Source organism: Pleurodeles waltl, chromosome 3_1 (genome assembly GCF_031143425.1).
Source record: "Pleurodeles waltl isolate 20211129_DDA chromosome 3_1, aPleWal1.hap1.20221129, whole genome shotgun sequence".
Taxonomy (NCBI): Eukaryota; Metazoa; Chordata; class Amphibia; order Caudata; family Salamandridae; genus Pleurodeles; species Pleurodeles waltl.
In genome coordinates this window covers 398379995-398403513 of record NC_090440.1, presented here as the reverse complement: position 1 = coordinate 398403513, position 23519 = coordinate 398379995, and the positions used below count along the sequence as shown (strand labels likewise).

Below are 23519 nucleotides of genomic sequence, written 5' to 3'. Positions count from 1 at the left end.
TCCGGGGCGGGTAGAAGCGTGGACGGCATTGGGGTCTGACACTGTACGGCCATTACATGCCTTCAGAGCACATGATAAGGTAGACATCAAAAGACAATAGACAGCACTTGTCCAGAGGTTTACTGGGGCAACATTCAACATTCCTCATCTTCCTCACTACAGGAAAATGAGTACCCAACTCCAATGGTTCATATGCTGTATTAAAATCACCAGCAATGATGATGTTCTTGTGTGGATCGGGTGCAGCCCTACACAAATCAAGATTGCCAATCATCTGCAAAGGTCACATACCAGCGGGGACCCGATTATAAACATTATAAACATAATGGGTATGAGTCCTGCCCTGAAGATAGACATACCTAAAATGTCATGCGAAATAAATGGCAATAAAGAGTCTTTAATGTCAAGTTCCCCAAATGAGGAGGTCACCTGAAGGACGGCCCCTTCCAGCTGATTGAGCCAGAAAGGCTATGTAACCGAATCTATACAATGGCTCTAGAGACCAAGTGCCAGATGTAGGAAGCGTTTTGCATGGCGCAAACTGCGAAAATCGCAGTTTGCGCCATGCAAAACGCGCATCGCAATGCACATTCCCATTTTGTGAATCAGTACCGACTCGCAAAATGGGAATGCGACTCGCAAATAGGAAGGGGTGTTCCCTTCCTATTTGCGACTCGCACCGCGATGCAGTATTGCTTTGTGACCACGAACGCGGTCGTAAAGCAATTCGCAGTTACCACCCGTGTCACACTGGTGGTAACCCATTTGTGAATGTCGCTATTAATGTTTTTTCAGAGCAGGCAGTGGTCCAATGGACCTCTGCCTACTCTGAAAATCCGAAACCAAATCGTTTCGTGATTTTTTTTGTATTGCAACTTGTTTCCCTTTAAGGAAAACGGGCTGCAATACAAAAAAAAAAACTGCTTTATTTAAAAAGCAGTCACAGATATGGAGGTCTGCTGCCTCCAGCAGGCCACCATCCCTGTGAGTGCAGGGAATCTCAATGGGGTCGCAAAATGCGACCCACCTCATTAATCAATATTAATGAGGTGGGTCTTTGCGACCCCATTAAGATTCGCAGACGGTGTCTGAGACACTGTTCTGCATTCGATTTTGCGAATCGGATTTTACTACATCTGGCCCCAAGTTTTCTGCAAAAGACAGATATTACATTGGTCAATAAAATTCCCCCAGGAAGGATCACCCAGCTTAGCCTTAATCCCCGGTATATTCCAGGACAAAATATTAACCTTGTTCTTGTGCCCAGTACTGAGTGGGGGCTTGTGGGGTAGGGTCAAAAGTGTAGTACTATTTTGGGGGGATAATCTTCTATGAACTAGTGAGAGCCCTCCTCCACCCTAGACCTGGTAGTAGATGTCTGAACCTCATCATCCAGTCAACAGATCATAGAGCTCCCTAAGACTTTCAACTCCTCATAGGATGATTCCTTACTTTCACCAAACGATTCACAGGAGGATGGTTGAATCAATTTAAACCGAGATGATGGGCAAGATGAAAGGCTTCAATGCAAACCCAAATTAATTAAACCGTCCACCAACTCTTTCATATTCTGTTCTAGCCTGATGTAGTCAGAGCGTCCTGATGGTTCAGAGGGGTTAGAAAAACATCTTGCATGCAAAAGATCAGAGCAGACAACCAAAAGACTACCCATACATGATGTATACATTTGTTCATTAAAAATTCTTCATCTTTGACTGCTTTTTTTGTTTTGTTTTGTTAACTAAGGGCGGGGACCTTAACACTGTATAAAATATATATAATATAGTTGGATCAGGAATTCCAGGTGTGTTCCTAGATCTATCTCGTCCCCCTTTTAGGTCAGGGGTGTAGTGTCTCAACATAAATAAATGAGGGGGCTGTTAGTCGGAACATGTTGGTAGCTAAGGGACGTATATGCCCACTTGGGGATGGCGCATTAGGTAAAAATGGGGCAAAGCAAGATGCTTTATGGTTCATGACTCCTACATTTTTCTCACAATTTTTTTGGTTAATTAAAGAAACATAGATGGGACAAGAAGCCCCGTGATTGATATCAAGACGGACAGATAGCTTAAAAGTAGATCTAACTCACCTAATTCGGTCGGTAGTGAGGCCCCTTTGGGCCTCAGATCAGCCTTCTCTGCCTGAAGGTTTTAAATCAGAAGGGATATGTCGCCCAAGAATAGTTCCCCACATGCCTTTTTGATCACAATAACTGTATCCGTGGATGATGAATTTGGTATGGAAAGAAAGGGAGACCCTGATAACTCTACAGATCCTTCTGAGGGGACTGGGGCCAGAATGGGACTTGCAAGGGGTGTAAATCTGTTACCACATATTATTGATGGAGATAGTGGTATGGGAACATAATATGTACAGGTTCATGCAAATTAGCAGTACACACAGCCTCAGATATATCGATTTTTTGTTTTCGGGTGGATGGACAGCAGAGTTTGTTTGCAATGTAGAGCCCCGAATTACTTTGGCTTATCGCTTCTTCATAAAGATAGACCACACCTTCTTTGGGGCTGTTCCCACCTGGGCATTACTAGAGTCTCCTCCTACCGGGAGATGTTCGACTTCTTCTATTAAATTGTCAATGTCTTTCAGGGTCAGATTATCCATAGGCCCATCAGGCTGTAGAGAACCTGTTGCTTTAGGATTTTCTAACCTTTCTGCCCTGGAGCGTGTCTGATGCTTTGCATTTCTCCCTTTGGGAGATGACACAGCCTCCCTGACGAACACTAGGAATTGGGCATGATTACAACCAGTTCTACACAAAAACTACATCTCCTTGATCACTTACCCAAAAGCAGAGATAAATGGAACAAGCAAGGGTTCCCACGCTCCCACTGCCCACTACTTTGATCCCGCCAGAAAGGTGGCGGGCGTCACAGGTTTGGGCCTCAGTACTGTAGGGACATAAGCTCTTTCCCTGGCATAGTCCAAACTCTAATACAGAAAAACATAAAACAAATTTAAATTTTAATTTAATAAAAAAAAGAAAAAAAAAAAAAAAAAAAATACGGCAGGGGGTTGGGGGTGTCTCCTCCTGGTGCTGACAGGTGCAGGGTCCGCCCTTGGCCTGCGCTTTGCCTGGGTGCAGCCTACACGCTCCTCGCTGCAGGAGGTCTTAATCTTAAGGCACTTTATAGGTCTGCGATGATCCGGAGGCGGCTTAGCTGTGGCCCCTTCTACTTGGGCCAAAGAACAGCAAGGTGCGAATAGCATGGCGTCCCTGATATTTGATATCTCCTGAGGTACTATCTGGCTGGGCACAAACATCCATCTAGGCAACATCAACTGCACAGAACAGCGCAGGTCACTCCTGATAAAGTTTGACATGAAATTGGGGGAGCAGGCCACCTCTGAGCCAGGACTGATACCCCAACAGGGTCTTTTTTTCCGGGATCCCTTTATCAAAGAGCTACACAAATTTGTTTCTACCTTTAACTCCCTGAACACAGCACAAGCATCTATCGAAATTTTTACATCGTCGCCAGATGCAGTGACCTGCAAGAGGATATGGGGTTTCTGGACCAAATTCTAAGGCTCCCCCAACCAAACCTCCCTTATCTCCTCATTTTCCCGGATAAGACGCATCCCTTATAGATGCAGAGATCTCAGATCTTCTGGACAAAGGACCTAAACCTCCCACGACCATCCACCCCAGCAGTTTTCTCAGCAATGCGTTCCTACTGGAAAATAGAAATGCCAGTCAACGTGTCATAATAAACCTCAGGGAGTTCAAATAGTGGATGGTGTTTCACGACTTCAAGATGGAGGGCATCCACCTCCTAAGAGACCTATTTAGACCCCCCCGGACACCTATCTTACAATCCCATTGTACCCGCCCCATTGTTACTTCGATCAGTTCAGTTGGAGTCATCAGGCATTCAAGTTCACAACCCTTCCATTCAGGCTAGTCTTTATGCCATGGTTCTTTACCAAGGTTCTGAAACTAGCAGTGGAGTACCTCAAGGCCAGAGGTATGCGCTTAACTGTCTACTTGGATGACATCCTCCTGATAGACCAATGCCCGGGGAGACTGTCAAAAGATCTCTAGTCAACAGTGGACCTGCTGATGTCTCTGGGACCGCTCACTTCCCTCTAGCAGATCCTGAGGATAGTGGGTCTTCTTGTGCCTTCTATTCAGGACATCCCTCTGTGATCTCTACATTACCACGCTCTCCAGATACTGTAGGCTTTCCACCTTCAGAAAGTCTAACATATTTGCAGAGTCTGACCCTTTCAGTGGAGGCCAAGGCAGAATGCTCTGGTAGCTATCCTATATGAAGGCCTGGAATGATAGAGCAATCTTCTGATCCCAACCAGCCCGCATCTTAGAATCAAATGCCAGTGGATCTGGAGGTGAGGGCAGGGAGCAGATATGGGGAATTATCCATAGGCGGAAAATGGTCTGCTCAAGAACAAGAAACTGATTTCTTGACCAAGGCGAACCTGGTACCTATATCTGACCTGTGCTCCATCGCAGTCAGCTTTAGCTTGTGACCTTGTCCCAGTCTTGCTTGGCCAGATACCAGTATTTGGCACTTTTTTCTTTTTTGTGCTATTTTTTTACCGATTGGATTTAATTCATTTTGGTGTCATTTTATTTATAAAAAATGTATTCTATTGTTAAAATTTTGTGGGATTTTTCTTTTTTACATATTGCCTTTATGTTAAGCCTGACTGCTTTTGTGTCAAGTTCCCAGACAGTTAAGCACAGGTTAATTTTGTGACTTTGTGGTTCACCTTGACAAGAACTGTGTTTATTATTGGAGTGGTGTTTCCACCCCTCTCATCCAATATCCTACTTTCTTACAGTGATCTTCCCTCTGCTGATAAGACAGTGGTGTTTAACAAAGTATGGGGCTCATGCTCCGATCTTTATAGTCCAAATCCAGACACATGTTTTCATGTCTGGTATTTGAAATTTGTGTTGGGGATTTCAGCTACTTTAAAGTCCTCTCTCCTCTGCACTGCCCTTTGTCAAAGGGACAATCTTTCACAGCAACAATGGCTCCAGCCCTGAGCGACTTTCAAACAGGCCAAGGGGAGGGTAACCAAGTAACACCTGGCTGTCAGCCTCAAACTGAAATATGACCCCAAAAAGGCTCAAAAAAGACTTATTAGTTCCATAATGTCCTTGACAATGAGCCCAGACCCAATTGACCAGTAACTTACTGGAATCAAAGAGCCCTTTGATGTGCACAGAGGATATTCTGCTTCTCTCCCATGTCCTGCCTGTGTCCCATCACAGCCCTCAGGGATGTCGGCAATACACATTTCCTGTACAGAATACATTCCTCATCTCTCCAGCCTCTGGGCTTCATAAATGGGACCCACAGGCCTCCATGCTATGTACCTTACATAGCCACACACCTGCAACCAAGCATGCACACCATACCCTGCATATCATGCACTGTCACACAATCCATGCAGTCCAAGGGTAAGCTACGTACACAGCCACTGAATGTTACAAGAGTAGGCCAATAGGCCTCACTTCGATAATAGGTAAAAAGGCATGTTCATATTATGCATTCCACTGAACACAAAGAGAGGTATGCTGACACCACAGTGCTTGTGTCACTTTATTCCTGCTGAGAGCAGTAGCCCTCTACCTTCATGAGGGTAGCTTTTGGTACGCCCATCCAGGTCTAAGCAGACAGCATTAAGTTGACACAGATCAAGGTTGGCACACACTCATGATCCATGTTTGCCCATGACCAAAAATCTGATTCAGATACAGATGGAACACTAAGGTCCGGGATGCACGTTCGTCACCACATAGGGGACTTTTCAATCCCAGCACTTTAAAAAAAACAAATATGCAAAAGCCATGGTAAATAATTTTTTTCTACAACTCTGCTTATTCCCGAAATTTGGGAGGTTGTTGATCTTAGCACAGCAAACCTTTAGTTGATCCAATTTTTAGAAAATTAAAATACACCTCCACGTGAAGACCTTGTTTTCCAATTGTTTTTAAAAAAAAATCAATCACATTTTGGCTTATTTTCTGAGTTAGTTCCAGTAGAATGCAAAAACTGAGTACCTTTAAAATCTAGTTGGGAAAAGGAAGCACATTTGTCCTGGGTACAGTTTGCATTAAAAACATATATGAATGCTTAAACACGAACTGGCCCAAACATAAATAAAAGGCTCAGTAGATAAATGGTCAAGTCAAAAAATCAAGGAGAGCTCCGAGTCTGGTTCTGATACAGAGACTGTATCCAAACGACGGAAAAGGACCATTGATCAGAATCGGGAAGCAATTGATATCTATCAGAAAATGACTCCTGTTGAAATGATTCTTAAGAACATGGCCATACAGCACAGCATGGCAGTCATGATGCCCCTTCACAAGGGCATCCTGTGCCGCTAAATGATAGTGGTACTGTTGCACAATCCAGAGCATGTACAGTTGCCATGAAGAGCACACAGCAAGAATGCACAGCTGGAAACCGCCTAAAAGATTCCAGCCCCTTTTTCCGCCTTTGAATGGTGGTACTTTAGATAATGTCAGTTTTGCTAATTTTTTGCCCGTTGACTAATTTCAACTTTTTGTGTATGCTGTGTCACTGGATGAAATTAAATAGCCAACAAACATGTGTTGGACAGTTCTTGGGAGAACATGGAGGCACTCTGATGCCTCATTCTATATCACACCTGTGGACTCTCATCTGAGGAAAGGTTAAGAATCTTTTTTGGGCCTTACATTGCTCATGGGTAAACTTGATAGTTTGATAGTACAGTCTTACTGGTCTTCTTGGATGACATGGGCAACTCCCAGCTTTCCATCTGTAATGAGAAGATTATTTTTTGATTCTGCAATGTATGCCACATAACAATAATTCTGCAGCACTGCCACAAAACCATCCAGACCATGACAGATTGCTCAGAATTCAGTTTGTTGTCCAGGAAGGAATGCAGCAGTCAAAGAGTCTGTGATCCTTTACATTGATGATGTTCAGGCAGTATATACTAAGTAAGAGAGCTCAGTAAAGCGTCAAGCTTTATATGAAAGGTCTCCATTATAAATCTTCCTGGCTGCCCTTCCTCACTAAGAACTATTGAAAAGATCTGGATTGTTCTCTATCACTTCATGAAGGGCTATAACCTTTATGAGGACAATTTCTAAACAGAAATACAGCTGTTCAGCAAGCTGTACAATGATGGGTTATTGCATGTAAGACAATTTAAAATCAATGCAAAGCATTCCTTCTGGAATTTGTAAAAAGCTCCAAAAATGTTAGTGCAGTGACTTGGGCTGCAACAAACAGTGATGCCGAGTTTGTATTTAGTAAGGAATTATACAGGAGACTGGTAACTACTGTATCCAGTGCCCATCTACGCAAGGCCTGTACCTTCTAATTTGTTTCTCTTTATACAACACAAAGTTGAGGTTCTGACAGCCAGTCAAGACATACTATGTGACTACATTGCTGAGCCATGGAAGGTATGTTTCCATGCACATTACTTGAACTTGCTTATGCAGCCTTTCATATTGTTCTTTGTGAGTTGGACAATCTTTCTAATCGTTCTCCCCAAAGAATTACTATAATCCATTCCTGTTTTTTTCCTAAATTAGATTTGAGCTACTGTCTCTATTGCTGGCTACCTTCACACTTCATTTGATAAGAACCTTATTTGGAGTGTGGTGGACTGCATATTCTACGATAATGGCTGTTCCATCCACTGTATTAAAAGCACATTGTAGTCAAAGCCACTGCACATACAGGGACGGGACACCTGCCAGATTGTGACAGAATACTGTCCCTGCCAAACTCTAAATAAGTCTTTCTGAAAATGCTTTTTAGTACAATAAGGAGAGTCTGCCCCAGAATTTATATCACAGGTTTACAATGCACATATACTAACTCTGTACAAGAAGCAGGTCACAAAATCCCTTGGGTACCCCCAACTTACCTTCATACAGTGGAAGGTTTTGATGTTTGGAAATTGTTGACTGGAATTTTGGCATTTGTTGGTCAGGAGCCAAATTCAACAAAGAGGAAGGCTCCTTCAAAGCACTGTGATTGTGTTCTAGGTGCATGAAAGACAAATGCTCCAAAGCTTAAGAAGAGTGCCACTGGGTGGCATTAGAGAAGGTTCAACGTGCCCACCCGCACAATATTAGTCAGGTCTTTGAGCAAGAAAGAGACCAATCAAATCTTAGCCTAGACTTCTTTTCATAGGGACGGTATGTAAGTAGAAGGAAGATGGTCAAGGTAGGAGTCACATAAAGATCAATATATGTATCACTAATCACATAGGTCATACTACAAACCCACCTCTCCAACCATGCATACAGTGTTGCCTGTAAACACCTCCACAGTCATGGCACTTAGGCACTATAAAAATTCCAAACAATAAAAAAAGTTCCTCAGGGCTGGGAAGATTCAATGATGAAGAAAGTCACATTATGTGGGTGAGGGTCTACCTACCTGTGCAAATTTAACCATAAAGTCAAGAGATTAAACATGCAACAAAGTGAGGAATGTCGTGAGTACACTCCTAGTGGAAATTTGATAGCTGTGCTCCAAGACTCAGGTCTCATGTTGCCTGTCAATGAGGAATGTTACACCATTCACCCTTCTCAGACGTCTTCCAACTAAAGTTATACTTGGCATGTATGTCTGTGCTTCCTATATGGGAGAAGAAAGGTCTAACATTGCACCAATGACGACTACACACAGGGTGTGACTGGAGTATCTGTTAAAGTGGATGAAAAACTAAAATTCCCCAAATTTATGGAAAACTCTGGAACTTACAGGAAATGGCATTAATCTTACCCACCAGCATTGCTCGCCTTCACCTGGTGAAACTGGGAGACCCACATGAGGATCAAACAAGTGACCATTCCAAGACCGCATTGATATTTCACTACATTCAAATGAACGCAATTTTCATCCTTTCCTAATTCGTATGATTGGATCAGTGACACAAATGGTGGTATCGTTTTTACAGAGAGAGGTGTGGAATGCTAGGTGGTAGGACTTTTGTTGATCCCCACAGTTTCCAAAAGTTTCCTTCTCAAAAATGGGAGAAAAAGCAGTCATTTTAGTCAAAGTTTGTTAATCGCACAGAATTCAAAATCAGAAAAATAGTTAAATCTATGTAAGCCACAAAGTCCTGGACTACCCCAGGTGTCTAAGTTTCAGAAATGTCTGAAGTTGGTAGGTCTCTGGGTGCCAGCAGAAATTCCAAGGGAAAATATAGGGAGAAATCTTGCTTTCACCACATTGCATTTGGGGGTCTTCCCCATTGCAGGTGATAAGCCCACCCATACAAATACAATACCTTTTTAATGAGGGGCTGGTGTGTGGGAAGACAGAGTAACAGAATATGATACTTTAGTCCACTGAGGCACCAGATATGGTGTAAAAGGAGGAAGGGGGAATGGCCCTGCCTTCTGCCTGATTTAATTAGGAGCAAGTTAAAAACAAATGCCACTTATCTCAAAGTTCCATTTTATGAGTGATACTGTACTGTGTACCTCTTTGTCTAGCTAGTGTGACAATAACAGGTTATCAAAAAAAGTTTGAAAGAGTTTGCAAGTTCCTCAGCTGCTTATGAGGCTGCCATTCAGCCTTGCAGAGCCCTCACCTTACCTCATTTGGGGCACAGCAAGTAAGCAGAACTTTGCCCTAATCAAAGTTGTGTTTGAGTCCAAAGCATTCTGAGCAAACTCTTCTGCAAATTGTTTTTATTCAGACTTTGTGAGATAGCTAAAATGGCCAGTTGATGAATACAGCTGTCCCAAGCAGGATATCTTAATACCCTCCTGATCCACAGCAGGGGAGTCTGATTGGTCTCGTGTAACTGCCAGTGCATGGCAAAATGCACATTCTTAATTTCAAGATGGAAATTAATTAGAAAATACTATGGAATATTTTGATTTTTGTTAAGATTTTATATGACAGACAATACTGTATTGAGAATACTGAAAGTCCAATTGATATCTCTTGTGCTTCGGGTAACTCAACACTGACCAAGATCTCTGTAAATGATTGACAGCAATGTTATGTGTGACCGGGATTTCAGTTCCTCAAACTAATACCACAGCTTCTCAGGTTCTAATTGAACAAGACTTTACAATAGCAATGTCTTTTTTAAATTCACCAGTCCAAATTTTCAGGCCAAGGCGTTTTTATGTTTGTGGCAATTTGTGACCTTTGCTCAAAAACTGAGATCTGAAGCTGTACTGAGCTTCATGCAGCTTATTCCATCACATTAAACAGCCAACATAACACAAATCTAGTTCTATATGAACTAACACTTTTGCAGGGATAATATTGTAGTTGAAGCATCTATTTCAGTCTTCAAACGGATGAGACCCTGATGAGCATTTTGTTTTTATATTTTGGGTGCAGTGCATCCATTGTCCTTACATTTCAGGATTTAGTTCCAAATGAAAAACAAATCATAAATGATGTGATACATTCCTTTTGAGAATCCAATTATTATCTTTTAAGCCTTTCATTCAAACCATGTGAGCTCCTTGTATCTGAACTTATTATTTTTTATTTTATTAGATCAACCAAAATGTTATAGTATTTAAACCGTTACCAATACTTACCATGTTCAGTCACAGATGTTGGTGGAGTTTTCAACATATGCTGTGCAATATCAATGAAGACCTGAAACAGCTCTCCCCTCCCCAGAAGGTAAAAATCTTTAATGATCTTAAAACAAAAAAAAACACATTCAAGGTGATTAAATGGATTTAATTCAGAGATTTTTTTTTTTAAATACAGCAACGACAAACTTTGGAGCACAACGTTTTGGATAAATAAATCACCAAATGCGACAAGCTTTCCTGGTTCCTCTTTATGCTTTCATCACAAAATAAATACTTCTGTGTCAGCATACACGCTACTACTATCAAAGGCAATTCCACGAGAAAAACAAAACATATTTTACAGAAGATACACTCCGAAAACCATATTCATTTCCCCCTCCTTTACATGAAATACGGTTTTAGGTAGTCAGGTGTACCCTGTAGGTGAGGAAGCGATAGTACAGCACAGAGAAAGCAGGATGGTTCACCTTGCACCCAATTCCAAAATATGAATGTCAGCCTCCTGTCAATGCCACCATTCCTGAAATGATACTCGTAGGCTTGTTGCTGATCAAGGATTAGAAACCCCAATCCTGCTGCCTCAGTCCCCTCAACAAATGATACAGTGCTATGTCAATTATATCTACTAAAAACAAACTGTTTACAAAAATGGCGTAGTCAACAATACTAGGACCACTGAGTTCAGGAAGACCCATAGTTTTGGGCTCTCCTGTACCGAGTAAAAAATCTTCAATATCTAATATTTTCAACAGTGTTGTTGTCTTGTCCAGTAGAAATTGTATTGAGAATGGGGGCTTTGCTATTATGGATTCAAAGGATGTGAAAGTGGCTTCATTGCAGGACCTCCGCCCTGGCAAAGATTTAATACTCTGCTATAGGACCAGGACACTTAATCCATATACCAAACTGTCATCTCGATCTTGCATTCTCTAATTAAAATCAACTAGCATTATTAGGTAGGAAGTACAAGGGAATTATGTGCCAGTAAATCTACTGAAAAATCAAAATATATTTTGTCATTACAATAAACAACATGGCCATTACTTCCCAGCATAAACCCTCGGTTAAGGGTGAACAGGCACATCAGACAAGGGCCACTTTCAAGTGTTGCATTAATAGCGGACACTAACTAAATTCCCTCTTCAGACCACGGCTGTTATGCAAGCATGGTATTCAGTCACCACCCTGATGGGTTGGAAGGAAAAAATACCAGAGAAATCTGTTCATAGGCATGTGAAAATATGAACAATGAGAAGTACTTACGCTGAAATATCATGAACTGATGGTATGTGGGGACATTCGTACATGACATTGCTAGATCAAATTGGTAAAGAATATGCAATGAACAGGACAGAATATTTTAGATACCTGCAAGTCTGCGAAGAACTTTAAAAGTGTGTGAAAGTGGGTGAGGGATTACCAGACAGCTAGATGACCGACTCCTGCTCGCCCCAAAGTGGACAATGGCTGTCTCACAGATTTTTACCACTATGATGAATAATTTAATTGACACTCTCAGCAAGGTAAGGGTGAAAAGGGAAGGAGAGCCGAATAGATCTTATGTAGAGGAATGGGTCCTAGTACTAATGCAAGCAAGGGAGAGTGCAATAAGACCAGGAATCACAAAGATTGAACTTGAAGCACTGTATAGAATACACCTCGCCAGAATCCATATTCACATATTTCGTAGCTTCCCCACAGAAGCAACAGCAGAGATAGTGAGCAAGAGGGTACACTCTAACACCACGTCCTCTGACAATGTCTGACAATAGAGATGTTTTGGGCTGGAACTGAGCAGCTTCTACTATGTCCATAAAATTGGGAATTCTCCCTCACCCAAGGGGCAAATCAATCATTTTAGGAATATGGTGTGACCATTACTTATCTAGATGACACAAACCATTAGTCAAGCAGGGACTAGTGGTGCCCCACATGCATGTGGCACAGATGACCGTGGACACATGTTGCTAAACCATGGACTGATGTGCATCTTCTGAGAGAGTGATATAACAGCAGGGAATGCCCCAAGTAATTTGACAGGATATGGGCACAGTAAACGTTAATCCAAATTTGGGCCATATGGGTGTATAAATAACAATGGAATGATGACAGTCGATATATACAAAATGTGATTTCCGTGTCCTAATGTCTGTTGCTTTATATTAATAGTGTACTTGTAGGGTATTTTATCTTTGCAGGAATAGTATGGCCTCTCCTAGGCAGGGAATATCCTTTGCATGGTAAACAGATGCTCCCCAGCCCTGAAAGCCTGTGCTTCTGGTGTGCTGATTATTTATTTTCGGCCCCGATGTCATGCTACGTGAAGGTGTACTACGAGGCCCAGGCCTGTCCTTGATTAAGAGAGGTCCTCGTCTATATCCTGTGATCTGGAGAGGCGTACCAAGTGTGCCCTCATTTTAGAGCAAGGACTACTGTCAAAGTCACTGGGTGTAGCATGTAGAGTGGTAGTGGCAGCATACCATGTTTTAAGAACCAGTTTTTGGAACCAGACCTTTTCATCTGGATCACTGGAATGGAGACCTGCTGGCCCACTTGTGTACAGTTATGCTTCTACTCAGGTGCCCAGTCCTGTGCATCAGCATCCCAAGTGCATATTTAGCATGTCGGTATGTTTGTATGTGTGGTCTTTGTGGTACATGCATGGTGTTTGTAAGTGAGCTTGAAAAATGGAGCTCAGCAAAATCTATATTGGATAATCCAGGTCTGGGCTTTCACCAGATGGAGGGTGAGGACTGTGCTTCCACAAAGTGCTCTCATTGATGAAGCTGGAGGGAGGAGGCCTAGAAAGGGAAGACAGGGCTTCTTCAGGAAGCCTGTGAGGACTTTCCGGTAGCAAAGAGCAACTATCAGTCTTCCTGGACTCTGCAATTTGGTGGATAGTAGAGGCGAGGGGTGGAACTGGACACTATGTTGTGAAAAGTGAGAAAAGCTTTAAGTGAGTCCTGCCCTTTTTGATTTCACTGATTACTTCTTTAGGTGGGCTGATGCCAGACAGATCTAGAATCTCCACATCTCATTTTGCTTATGATAGGTTAGTGGAGCATTATTCAATATAATGGTTGTGTCTAGAGAACACCCTTGGAAGGACAATTGTAAGAAGACCCTCCTCAAACCTGCAGAGCAACTAAGGCTGCTGCCAGCCTGATAGCCAGTCGCCAAGAAGTGAGGTGACATCTGAAGTCTGAATCTCTTGCTGGAGAAGTGGTGTACCTGTCCTGAAATGCCTAGAAGTCAGAATGCCTGCTGAGGCAGAGAACGAGATAGCTTACCTTGCAGGAGGAAAGACTGTCTAGGAAGGAACAGGTTCAGAGTGCCCCCAATATATGTGAGGTATGCAGAAGAAGCAGTTCCTGAAGTTTCTAACTGGCCTGTGTAAGCCTGACTCTGCTAACCTGGCGACTGCCCTGTGTGGCGCTGCATCTGCTGAATCAGTGACTGGCCCATGCGTTGCCGCAACTACCAGGTGTCGGAGGCCCTGTAGGGGACCTAAAGCTGTGGCCCATTTGGACCCAGAGTTGACTGCCACTGCTGATTACTAGGACCCTGCAAATCTACACTCGTATGGTCCAGACTATCATCTTCAAGCAACCACCAAAAAGTCAAGCAGGCCTCTGACGAAAAAAGACCTGCGCCATGGCCAAAAGAACTCCACAAAAGCAAGCCAGTATTCCTTATTTCTTGCATGACATCCAAGCAGCAGGCAACCGGAAAGTAACCCAAGAGAACGACTCATCCCATGGAGGGGGTAAGAAACTTAAGATTGTACTGATACATGCTGAACAGCACCTGTGTTATATTCACGCCAACGAGGGGGCAGGGTTTGCACAGCACCTGTCAACACTGCAGCCAGAAACACTAACTCGTTTTGATTATCGTAGTTTGTGGTAGTAAGTGTGTCTCTGAAATTAAATAACTTTTTTCTTGCAACAGATAAGCACTGGGATGGGGGTTCACTTTATTGGATCGGTTGATTGATAGATGAGATCTGAACTTGAGCATCCCCACATTACTAGCCTTAGCTGTCTGCGACTGCTCACTCTTCAACCCCTTACAGTTAAGTGCGGAAAGGGTTGTACTTGGCCTAGTATGCAGAACCATAGTAGGGGGACCCAGGACATCAGAAGCAAACAACCTCAACCCCTATGGCCGAGGCCCACTAGCACCTGCTTGAACGATGCTACCCTGACTACCCCGAACACAGTCTGACAATTAGTAGCAGTTCTGGGATCTTCAAAAGCCAGATCCAAATTTCTTCACCAGAATAACACATCCTGACTCTACCTAGCAGTACCTTCACAGTAAATGGAAGATGCACGCTTAGAGAGGGTAAACCTTTGCACGCTATCCTCAGAATATTCAAGTGAGATGTGTTTGAATAGAGGGTGGAGAGGCTTCCAGAATCAAAGACATGGATTTCCATGGGTTTTCTTTTATTAAGAACCAGTAAGAGAAACTGGTCGGTAGGGAGGAGACTGATTGAACCATGATTGATGGAACCATGACAGGAGGCTAGGGAGGGAGTGCTGTGGTGTTAGGTACAAGACAATCCCAACCACTTCCTACCATTTCAAGGTACAACTGACACTAACTACAATAGTTATTCACTTATGATGGTTAAGTCTAGCTGAGACCCTGAACTTGCAGATGGTTTTCCAGAAGGCTAAGAAGAATCCAAGGGAGTTTGAGAGGGAGAAATTGACATTAGTTTGCCAGGAACAAGTGTAAAGGAGGCAGGAGAGACAGGGAACAGGCCTACGAGGAAAGAAAAAGATAGTAAAGGAGGAGAGGGCCATGGTAGGAAAGGGAAGAGGAAAAGCAGGAAATGGAGAGACAACCATAGAGAGAGAAGCTACACTTAGAGATAAAGAACCTCAGGACAGCAGGGAGAGCTACATCTGGAAAAAGCAATTCCAACTTCTAACGCTACAGGAGTACCTGCCAAGGTCCCAGGATGCTTTTGTATGCAGAAGTGTGAGAAAAGGATATATGACAAATAGGTACACTGTTCCATGTGTCTAAGGGGACATGAAATGTTCAGGAGCAAGAGCCCTCACACATCCAAATGGATGTCATGCTTCATCATCGGGAAGCTCCTCGTCAGACCGGCGGTGCAATATCTGACGGGCTCCCCAATCGGGGGCTCTTTACCGGAGATCTTTTATGAGGTGGCTGCCGTGTTGGTCAGACACCAAATGTAGCAGCAGAGTGGATAAATTAAAATTGATTAGCAACCCCACAGCAATCTGCTTTAATAGTTACCTTGCGAGGTTGCGACCAAGATTAAAAACATACAGAAAGTGGAGGATGAGGTTCATGCTCAACCACTTTAACAATACCTAGAGATCTGGGAAATTGTCGCCTGACCTGTGTGAGAAAAGGACTCTTTTTGACGTGGTTACCCCCCCCCACCTTTTTGCCTGGTGTATGATGTAGCCTAGAAATTGTAGTGCCCAGGGTCCCTGCTAACCAGGGTCCCTGGGCCAGAGCTCTTTCCCTACAACTGTTGTGATGCATTGGCACAATTGGATACCCCTTTGGCTACCACAATAAGGGCCTGATTCTAACTTTGGAGGACGGTGTTAAACCGTCCCAAAAGTGGCGGATATACCACCTACCGTATTACGAGTCCATTATATCCTATGGAACTCGTAATACGGTAGGTGGTATATCCGCCACTTTTGGGACGGTTTAACACCGTCCTCCAAAGTTAGAATCAGGCCCTAAGTCCCTAAGTAAAAGGTACTTAGGTACCCAGGGCACTGGGTACTAAGGGTAGGCCCCTGAGGGAAGCAGCACTGATTGTGTCACCCTCTAGGGTCATGCACCCAGATGCACCCAGCACTACCATTGCAGGCTGGGTGCCCTGGTGCAAACCTAAAACACAAACTCAACATGGCACACTGCCTGTGCACCCTGTCCACCATACACTGCATACACTATGGATAAGGCACCCCTCTGGCAGGCCTTCCAGCTCTAAGGCAGGGTGCACTATACAGGGAGTGCAGAATTATTAGGCAAGTTGTATTTTTGAGGATTCATTTTATTATTGAACAACAACCATGTTCTCAATGAACCCAAAAAACTCATCAATATCAAAGCTGAATATTTTTGGAAGTAGTTTTTAGTTTGTTTTTAGTTTTAGCTATGTTAGGGGGATATCTGTGTGTGCAGGTGACTATTACTGTGCATAATTATTAGGCAACTTAACAAAAAAAAATATATACCCATTTCAATTATTTATTATTACCAGTGAAACCAATATAACATCTCAACATTCACAAATATACATTTCTGACATTCAAAAAGAAAACAAAAACAAATCAGTGACCAATATAGCCACCTTTCTTTGCAAGGACACTCAAAAGCCTGCCATCCATGGATTCTGTCAGTGTTTTGATCTGTTCACCATCAACATTGCGTGCAGCAGCAACCACAGCCTCCCAGACACTGTTCAGAGAGGTGTACTGTTTTCCCTCCTTGTAAATCTCACATTTGATGATGGACCACAGGTTCTCAATGGGGTTCAGATCAGGTGAACAAGGAGGCCATGTCATTAGATTTCCTTCTTTTATACCCTTTCTTGCCAGCCACGCTGTGGAGTACTTGGACGCGTGTGATGGAGCATTGTCCTGCATGAAAATCATGTTTTTCTTGAAGGATGCAGACTTCTTCCTGTACCACTGCTTGAAGAAGGTGTCTTCCAGGAACTGGCAGTAGGACTGGGAGTTGAGCTTGACTCCATCCTCAACCCGAAAAGGCCCCACAAGCTCATCTTTGATGATACCAGCCCAAACCAGTACTCCACCTCCACCTTGCTGGCGTCTGAGTCGGACTGGAGCTCTCTGCCCTTTACCAATCCAGCCATGGGCCCATCCATCTGGCCCATCAAGACTCACTCTCATTTCATCAGTCCATAAAACCTTAGAAAAATCAGTCTTGAGATATTTCTTGGCCCAGTCTTGACGTTTCAGCTTGTGTGTCTTGTTCAGTGGTGGTCGTCTTTCAGCCTTTCTTACCTTGGCCATGTCTCTGAGTATTGCACACCTTGTGCTTTTGGGCACTCCAGTGATGTTGCAGCTCTGAAATATGTCCAAACTGGTGGCAAGTGGCATCGTGGCAGCTGCACGCTTGACTTTTCTCAGTTCATGGGCAGTTATTTTGCGCCTTGGTTTTTCCACACGCTTCTTGCGACCCTGTTGACTATTTTGAATGAAACGCTTGATTGTTCGATGATCACGCTTCAGAAGCTTTGCAATTTTAAGAGTGCTGCATCCCTCTGCAAGATATCTCACTATTTTTGACTTTTCTGAGCCTGTCAAGTCCTTCGTTTGACCCATTTTGCCAAAGGAAAGGAAGTTGCCTAATAATTATGCACACCTGATATACGGTGTTGATGTCATTAGACCACACCCCTTCTCATTACAGAGATGCACATCACCTAATATGCTTAATTGGTAGTAGGCTTTCTAGCCTATACAGCTTGGAGTAAGACAACATGCATAAAGAGGATGATGTGGTCAAAATACTAATTTGCCTAATAATTCTGCACTCCCTGTATTATATGTGAGGGCATAGCTGCATGAGCAATATACCCCCACTGTGTCCCTGCCAAACCTGGGACATAGTGAGTGAACAGAGCAGCCATTTTAATACATGTGCAGGATACTGGTCAACACAAGTTTCCCAGCTACACAATGGCCTCCCTGAACCCTGAGCTCAGAATAATAAATCCAAACTGGAACCAGTATTTGATTTATCACTAAAGTACCCGGGGGCACCTTAGAGGTGCCCCCTGCAAAAGGTAACTAAGGTAACTACCCTGGCATGGCTGCTGACTGGTCCTTTCCAACCTGCCACATCCAGATACCCAATCTACAAACCTTGGGGGAGAGATCTGTCCCTCTGGTTTGCAGAACAATGCCCTTCCTGGGTGGAGGTGCTAACACCCCCTCCCTCAAGAATGTGCACTGCCCTGGAGGTGAGCTTCAAAGGGCTTACCGCCTTTGAAACTCCACCCCCAGACCTGCTGCTAGCAGCAGATGGTCACCACCTTTGCAGACCCCCCACTTTTGGCGTGAGCAAAGGTGGGAAGCTACACAAAAAGAGTAGGAGGAGTAGCCCTACCTGGCATGCACCACCCCTAAGGTGTTGCCTGCGTGGTCGGCACTCCATTTCATTTTCTTCCATCTTGGATGGATGGAAAATAGCCAATCAGGGTTAGGGAAGTGACACTTCCCACAGGAAGTTGTCACTGTAGTGGGTGTAGCCCCCCAGAGGTAGATGTCCCCTTAATCACTACCAGGTTCTCCCTAAACAGCCCACTAAATTCAGTATTTAGTGGGCATCCCTAGCCCAGGTAATCCGATTTGACGGACAAAAGAAGACCAGCACTAGAACTGTGGAACTGCTGCAACAAAGAAAAAGCACCAAACCTGCTTGCTGCACCCAGCACCCAACAATCGCCGCTGAAGAGCTGCTGGACAACTAGAAAAACTCCAAAGAACCCCCAGTGAACCTCCAGGCTTCGAGTGGAGGTACCACTCTGCAATAGCAAGAAACCAACAAGCCAGTGAGGGTCACTTCACTGACCGGCCGCTAACTCCCGAACTGGAAATCGCAGCTGGAACCAACAACACACCGACAACCGCAAGGACAAACCCTGCAAGTGTGCCAAGTTTGGTGGCACTGTGCCTTCCAGTGGTCAAACTGTACCAATACCCTGGGTATTGGTCAGCAAACGTTGGACACCAAGAAAACCAGCCTGTCTGGGGCTGAAAAAAGGACCAGGACGAAGTTCCAGTCAAAGGACTTCGGGAACAGCACAGTCCTCCCGCCAGAGTGCCCCTGTTGTGCTGCAAGCGACCCTCGAACCAACTTACCTCCTGCTCCAGAAAGCCTCCTTGCGAACAGCTCCTGGCTCACCAATTCGTTCTGCACCCGGTCGCTCTGTTCCCTGCAACGAAGAACCTGCTGTGCCCTAAGGGTCCCCTATCCCTTGCCACCTCGACATTCCAAGGGGACCCCAAAGAACAACCTTTGAACTTGCCTTGCAGTGCTTTTCCTAGTGGTCCCCCACAGTGGCCCTGCACCAGCTCCAGAGACCTTTCATCGCTGCTCCTGCTGGGAACCGGGAGCCGCCCGAACTTCTCCAGCTGGCACAGCGTGCCCACCAATGACCTCGACTAATCTGCAAAAGAAGAACATGGTAAACTAACTGTACGATTTTATGTGCATTTTTAAAGGTGATCTTCCATTGATTCCTATGGTGTGTAATTACACACAAAAATACTTTTTACTAAACTTCAAAAATTCACATCTCAGAAAGTACCTAACCAATTTTGATAGTCCAGGTCTTAAAAATGTCATAACAATCTGAAGTGTTTTTATAAATTGGTCTTGAGTTATTCCTCTGAGTGTGTGAGTTGCAGGATTGATACTTTGAGTACTACAAATGCTTTTCATTTCTCCAAGAGTGGCCTAACTACTCGACAAAGCTACCATAACAATTGGAGCATTCGGTGATCTAGTTTTAACCCCTGCAAACCAGCGTGTGGTTGCATAGACCCCCTGCACAATGTGCCTAACTTTGCACAGTACATAGAGGGCCAGTCTCCTACATTTCAGAAGACCAAGATATTTTCAAATAGCTTGTAAGTTACAGGCTTTAAAAATGTGGCTAAGGCAGCCATGTGTCTAAGGTAGCCACTTTAATGAGGTGCTTGCCCATAGAAGATAAAACATTCATAGGAACCTGGGCACCTAGCCTGCCTCTTGCCTGTGGCCTCCACTACCTGCTTGTTCCAGCCTGATCCAGTTGCAGCCATTTAACCAAGTGACACCGCTGCAGCATGGGTTTTCCCGCTCGCCATTGTTCTTGTCAGCAGAAGCTCCACCCACCTCAGGACCTTCTTATTGCAGGCCACAGTGCTACCGCAGAAGTAGGCCCCTGAGCACCTAAGCCTGCCACTTGCCTTAGGCTCCAGTTCATGCTCATTCCAGGCTGATCCAGTTGCCACCGTCGGACCAATTGACACCGGGACTGCCTGGGTTTTCCCACCCGATTTTTCCCACTCACTGTTCTTTCTGCGAACAGAAGCCTCACCCACAACATGACCTATTTAAAGCAGACCGCAGCACAACTGCACTAGTATGCACCTGGGAACAAAGCCTGCCACCCGGCTCACATGCTCTGACAACTACATCATGCATTTCAAGAAACCCATTAACCAAGCCATCCCACCAGACAAACACAAAGCACTACCAAGAAAAAGGGGCAAAATATCTGAAGGAAACTGGACGAAGACCCTACAGGAACACTCAACCAACCACAGTGGGAACCTCAATGTCAACACCAAGCTCTTCAATACACGGCTCCCACCAGAAAAAAGACTTCAAAAAACAACAAACGACCCAGCTGGTACACAAACGACCTCCAGAAGTCCAAGTGTCACTTTCAACAACTTGAGAGAAAATGCAAACTCAACAAAAACACCACCACAAGATTCACACAGAAAGCTGCCCTCAACCTCTACCACCAACCATTACAAGACACAAAGAAAAAGGCCCTAACTCTCAGAATCGAAGCTAGCTCCAAAAATGGCAAAGTACTCTTTACCATTGTCATAGAGTTCTCCAACCCTGCAAGCTGCCAACATCATCATTCCATCCCAAGCACTCTGCAATGACCTCTCAAACTTCTTCGAACAAAACATTACCAACATCTACAACAAATTTGACCCACAGCATAAAGATACGAACATCCAGAAGGATAACTCCTTTATCGCCAAACAACAGTTAAATAAGTGGAAGCCCCTCCGAATGAAGACACCACAGCCCTGATGAATACCATCCACTCAGGAGCCTCCTCAAACCCATGCCACCACTTCATATACAACCTTGGAAGAACCATCATCTCCCACAAGCTCACCGCTATAAAAAACCTCCATAACCATGCCACCTTCCTCTCTTGCTGAAAGAACGCAGAAGTCAACACCTTACTGAGTAAACCAACAGCAGACCCAAACACCCTCAGTAACTAAAGACCTAGCTCCTGCCTCTTCTAGCTAATGTCATGGAGAGAGCCATCAATACCCAACTCACAGATCACCTAGAACCCCATCAAAACCTAGACAGCTCTCAATCTGGCATTCTCACCAACCACAGCACAGAAACAGCCCTCATTGACATTAGGAGCATCCTCAACTAAGAAGAAACTCATCCTACTTAATCTCTCCGCAACTTTCAGGAAATCACCATCACTCATGAGAAAGCTTCAGCACTTAGGTATCTATCTATCTGCAGGCCAAGAGGTGAGGAGGTGTTGATGCTGTAGCCCATTTGTCCCAGAGCTATGGAGACTAAGTAGTGTGGATCATACAAGGTGATGCTGAAGGTTTCTGAGGTTAACTACTTGATGGACACAGGTACCACATGGGAACCCCAGACTGCAGCCTTAGATAAAGGATCTGGAACAGTGTTGGCTCAACTGGATGACCAGGGCAGACAGTGTTAGGTTGCCTTTATCAATCACAGGCTGTTTCTTGGATAGCTTTGTCATTGTGTGTGTTTTTAAAAGGTTCAGCCGTATCTGTTTGGTACTAAGTCAGACAGTGAACTTTGCGAGGGTGCTGGTGCACTCCGCGGGCTAAAGCATTGCTGCTGGCTCAATTACAAGCCAGAGACAATGCTGTAGCCTGTTTACCACTAGGCCAGCAGGTGGAAACGGAGGTTTCTGCCAGCCGATCTAGCGGGATACTCTTAATGACTCTGACGGGGTGGCCGCTAGGAAGGCGGCAGCCACCCTGTCATGAGTTTGGCTGACGGGCTTTCCTGTCCGCCAAACTCAAAATGAGGACCTTATTCTTTTGCAAGGCATGTAAGCATATACACAGTTTCAAGTTGCAGCAAGAAGTCTGCAGGTTATCTCAGAACCCCACACAGAACACATATGTTTCCAATGGAGTTCACACTATAATCATGCACTCTACCACCCAAGCAAAGAGGCTCTGTCTTACCCTAAATTAGGCAGGGAAACCGTGTATGCAAGTTCTAGCTTGTACCAAATCATACAAGACTGTCTGCAACCCAAGTCCTATCTTGAACAACACAGGATAAAGCAGAGATTCATTCAAGCTTCGACTTGCACCTGGCTCAAATAGGGTCTACAAAGCATTACCGAAAAACACTTTTGGAAGCAGTGTAGAATGCCATCACAAATACTAATAAGTGCAACATGTTATTCTACTTTCATAATTGTTATATTAAAACAAACATGTATGGTACGGATTTAGAGGCACTATGCTTAAGGAAGCCCGAGTAGGGAATTAAACAAAAACACAGTAAAGTCTGCATTTTGATGTTTTCTAAACTTCCAAAGTAGTATATACAAGATATCCATTCAAACTCTGGCACATAAAGTTAACCAGATGGACATTATGTTATCTCTCAAACGTAACAACTATGTAACAAAATATATGTAGCTATATAACTATACAGTGAACAATTTGAAAAAATAAAGAAGGAATGACCATCTTTCATTGGCTCTAATTTACCCTATTTTAAAAGTTCTGTCCCTTTCAAGGAAGGAAAAGGGAACTGTAAAACAGCACTGAAGACAGGAAAATATACATAAGGCTTGATTTACAAAGAAAGTTCTAATATTAGAGGCAGTGATATCTGCCTCCGCCTGGACATAATTATCCGACTTTCTAAAATTTACAAACATTCACGAAAGTATGCTTAGAAACCTTGATGCAGGTTTCCAGGCATACGTCTGAGAAAGTTATGTGACATTCCCATCAGAATCCTTAAAGGAGAACTCCATACAGCAGGAATTGGATGCCATGAACAAACACATATTTTTTGTTGTTCTGTGGCAGAAAAAAAAAATTCCCGGTGAAAAAAACCCGTTCCC

At 43.9% G+C, this 23519-nt stretch overlaps 1 protein-coding gene across 1 annotated transcript in view; it reads right to left on the bottom strand.

Annotated features, from left to right (window-relative positions):
* Nucleotides 1-23519, bottom strand: part of TUBGCP4 (tubulin gamma complex component 4) — a 339555-nt gene that overhangs the window by 145458 nt on the left and 170578 nt on the right. Inside the window, exon 11 of the mRNA XM_069222595.1 lies at nt 10583-10688. Coding sequence (XP_069078696.1) covers nt 10583-10688 — 106 coding nt within the window. The remainder of the gene's footprint in view (nt 1-10582; nt 10689-23519) is intronic.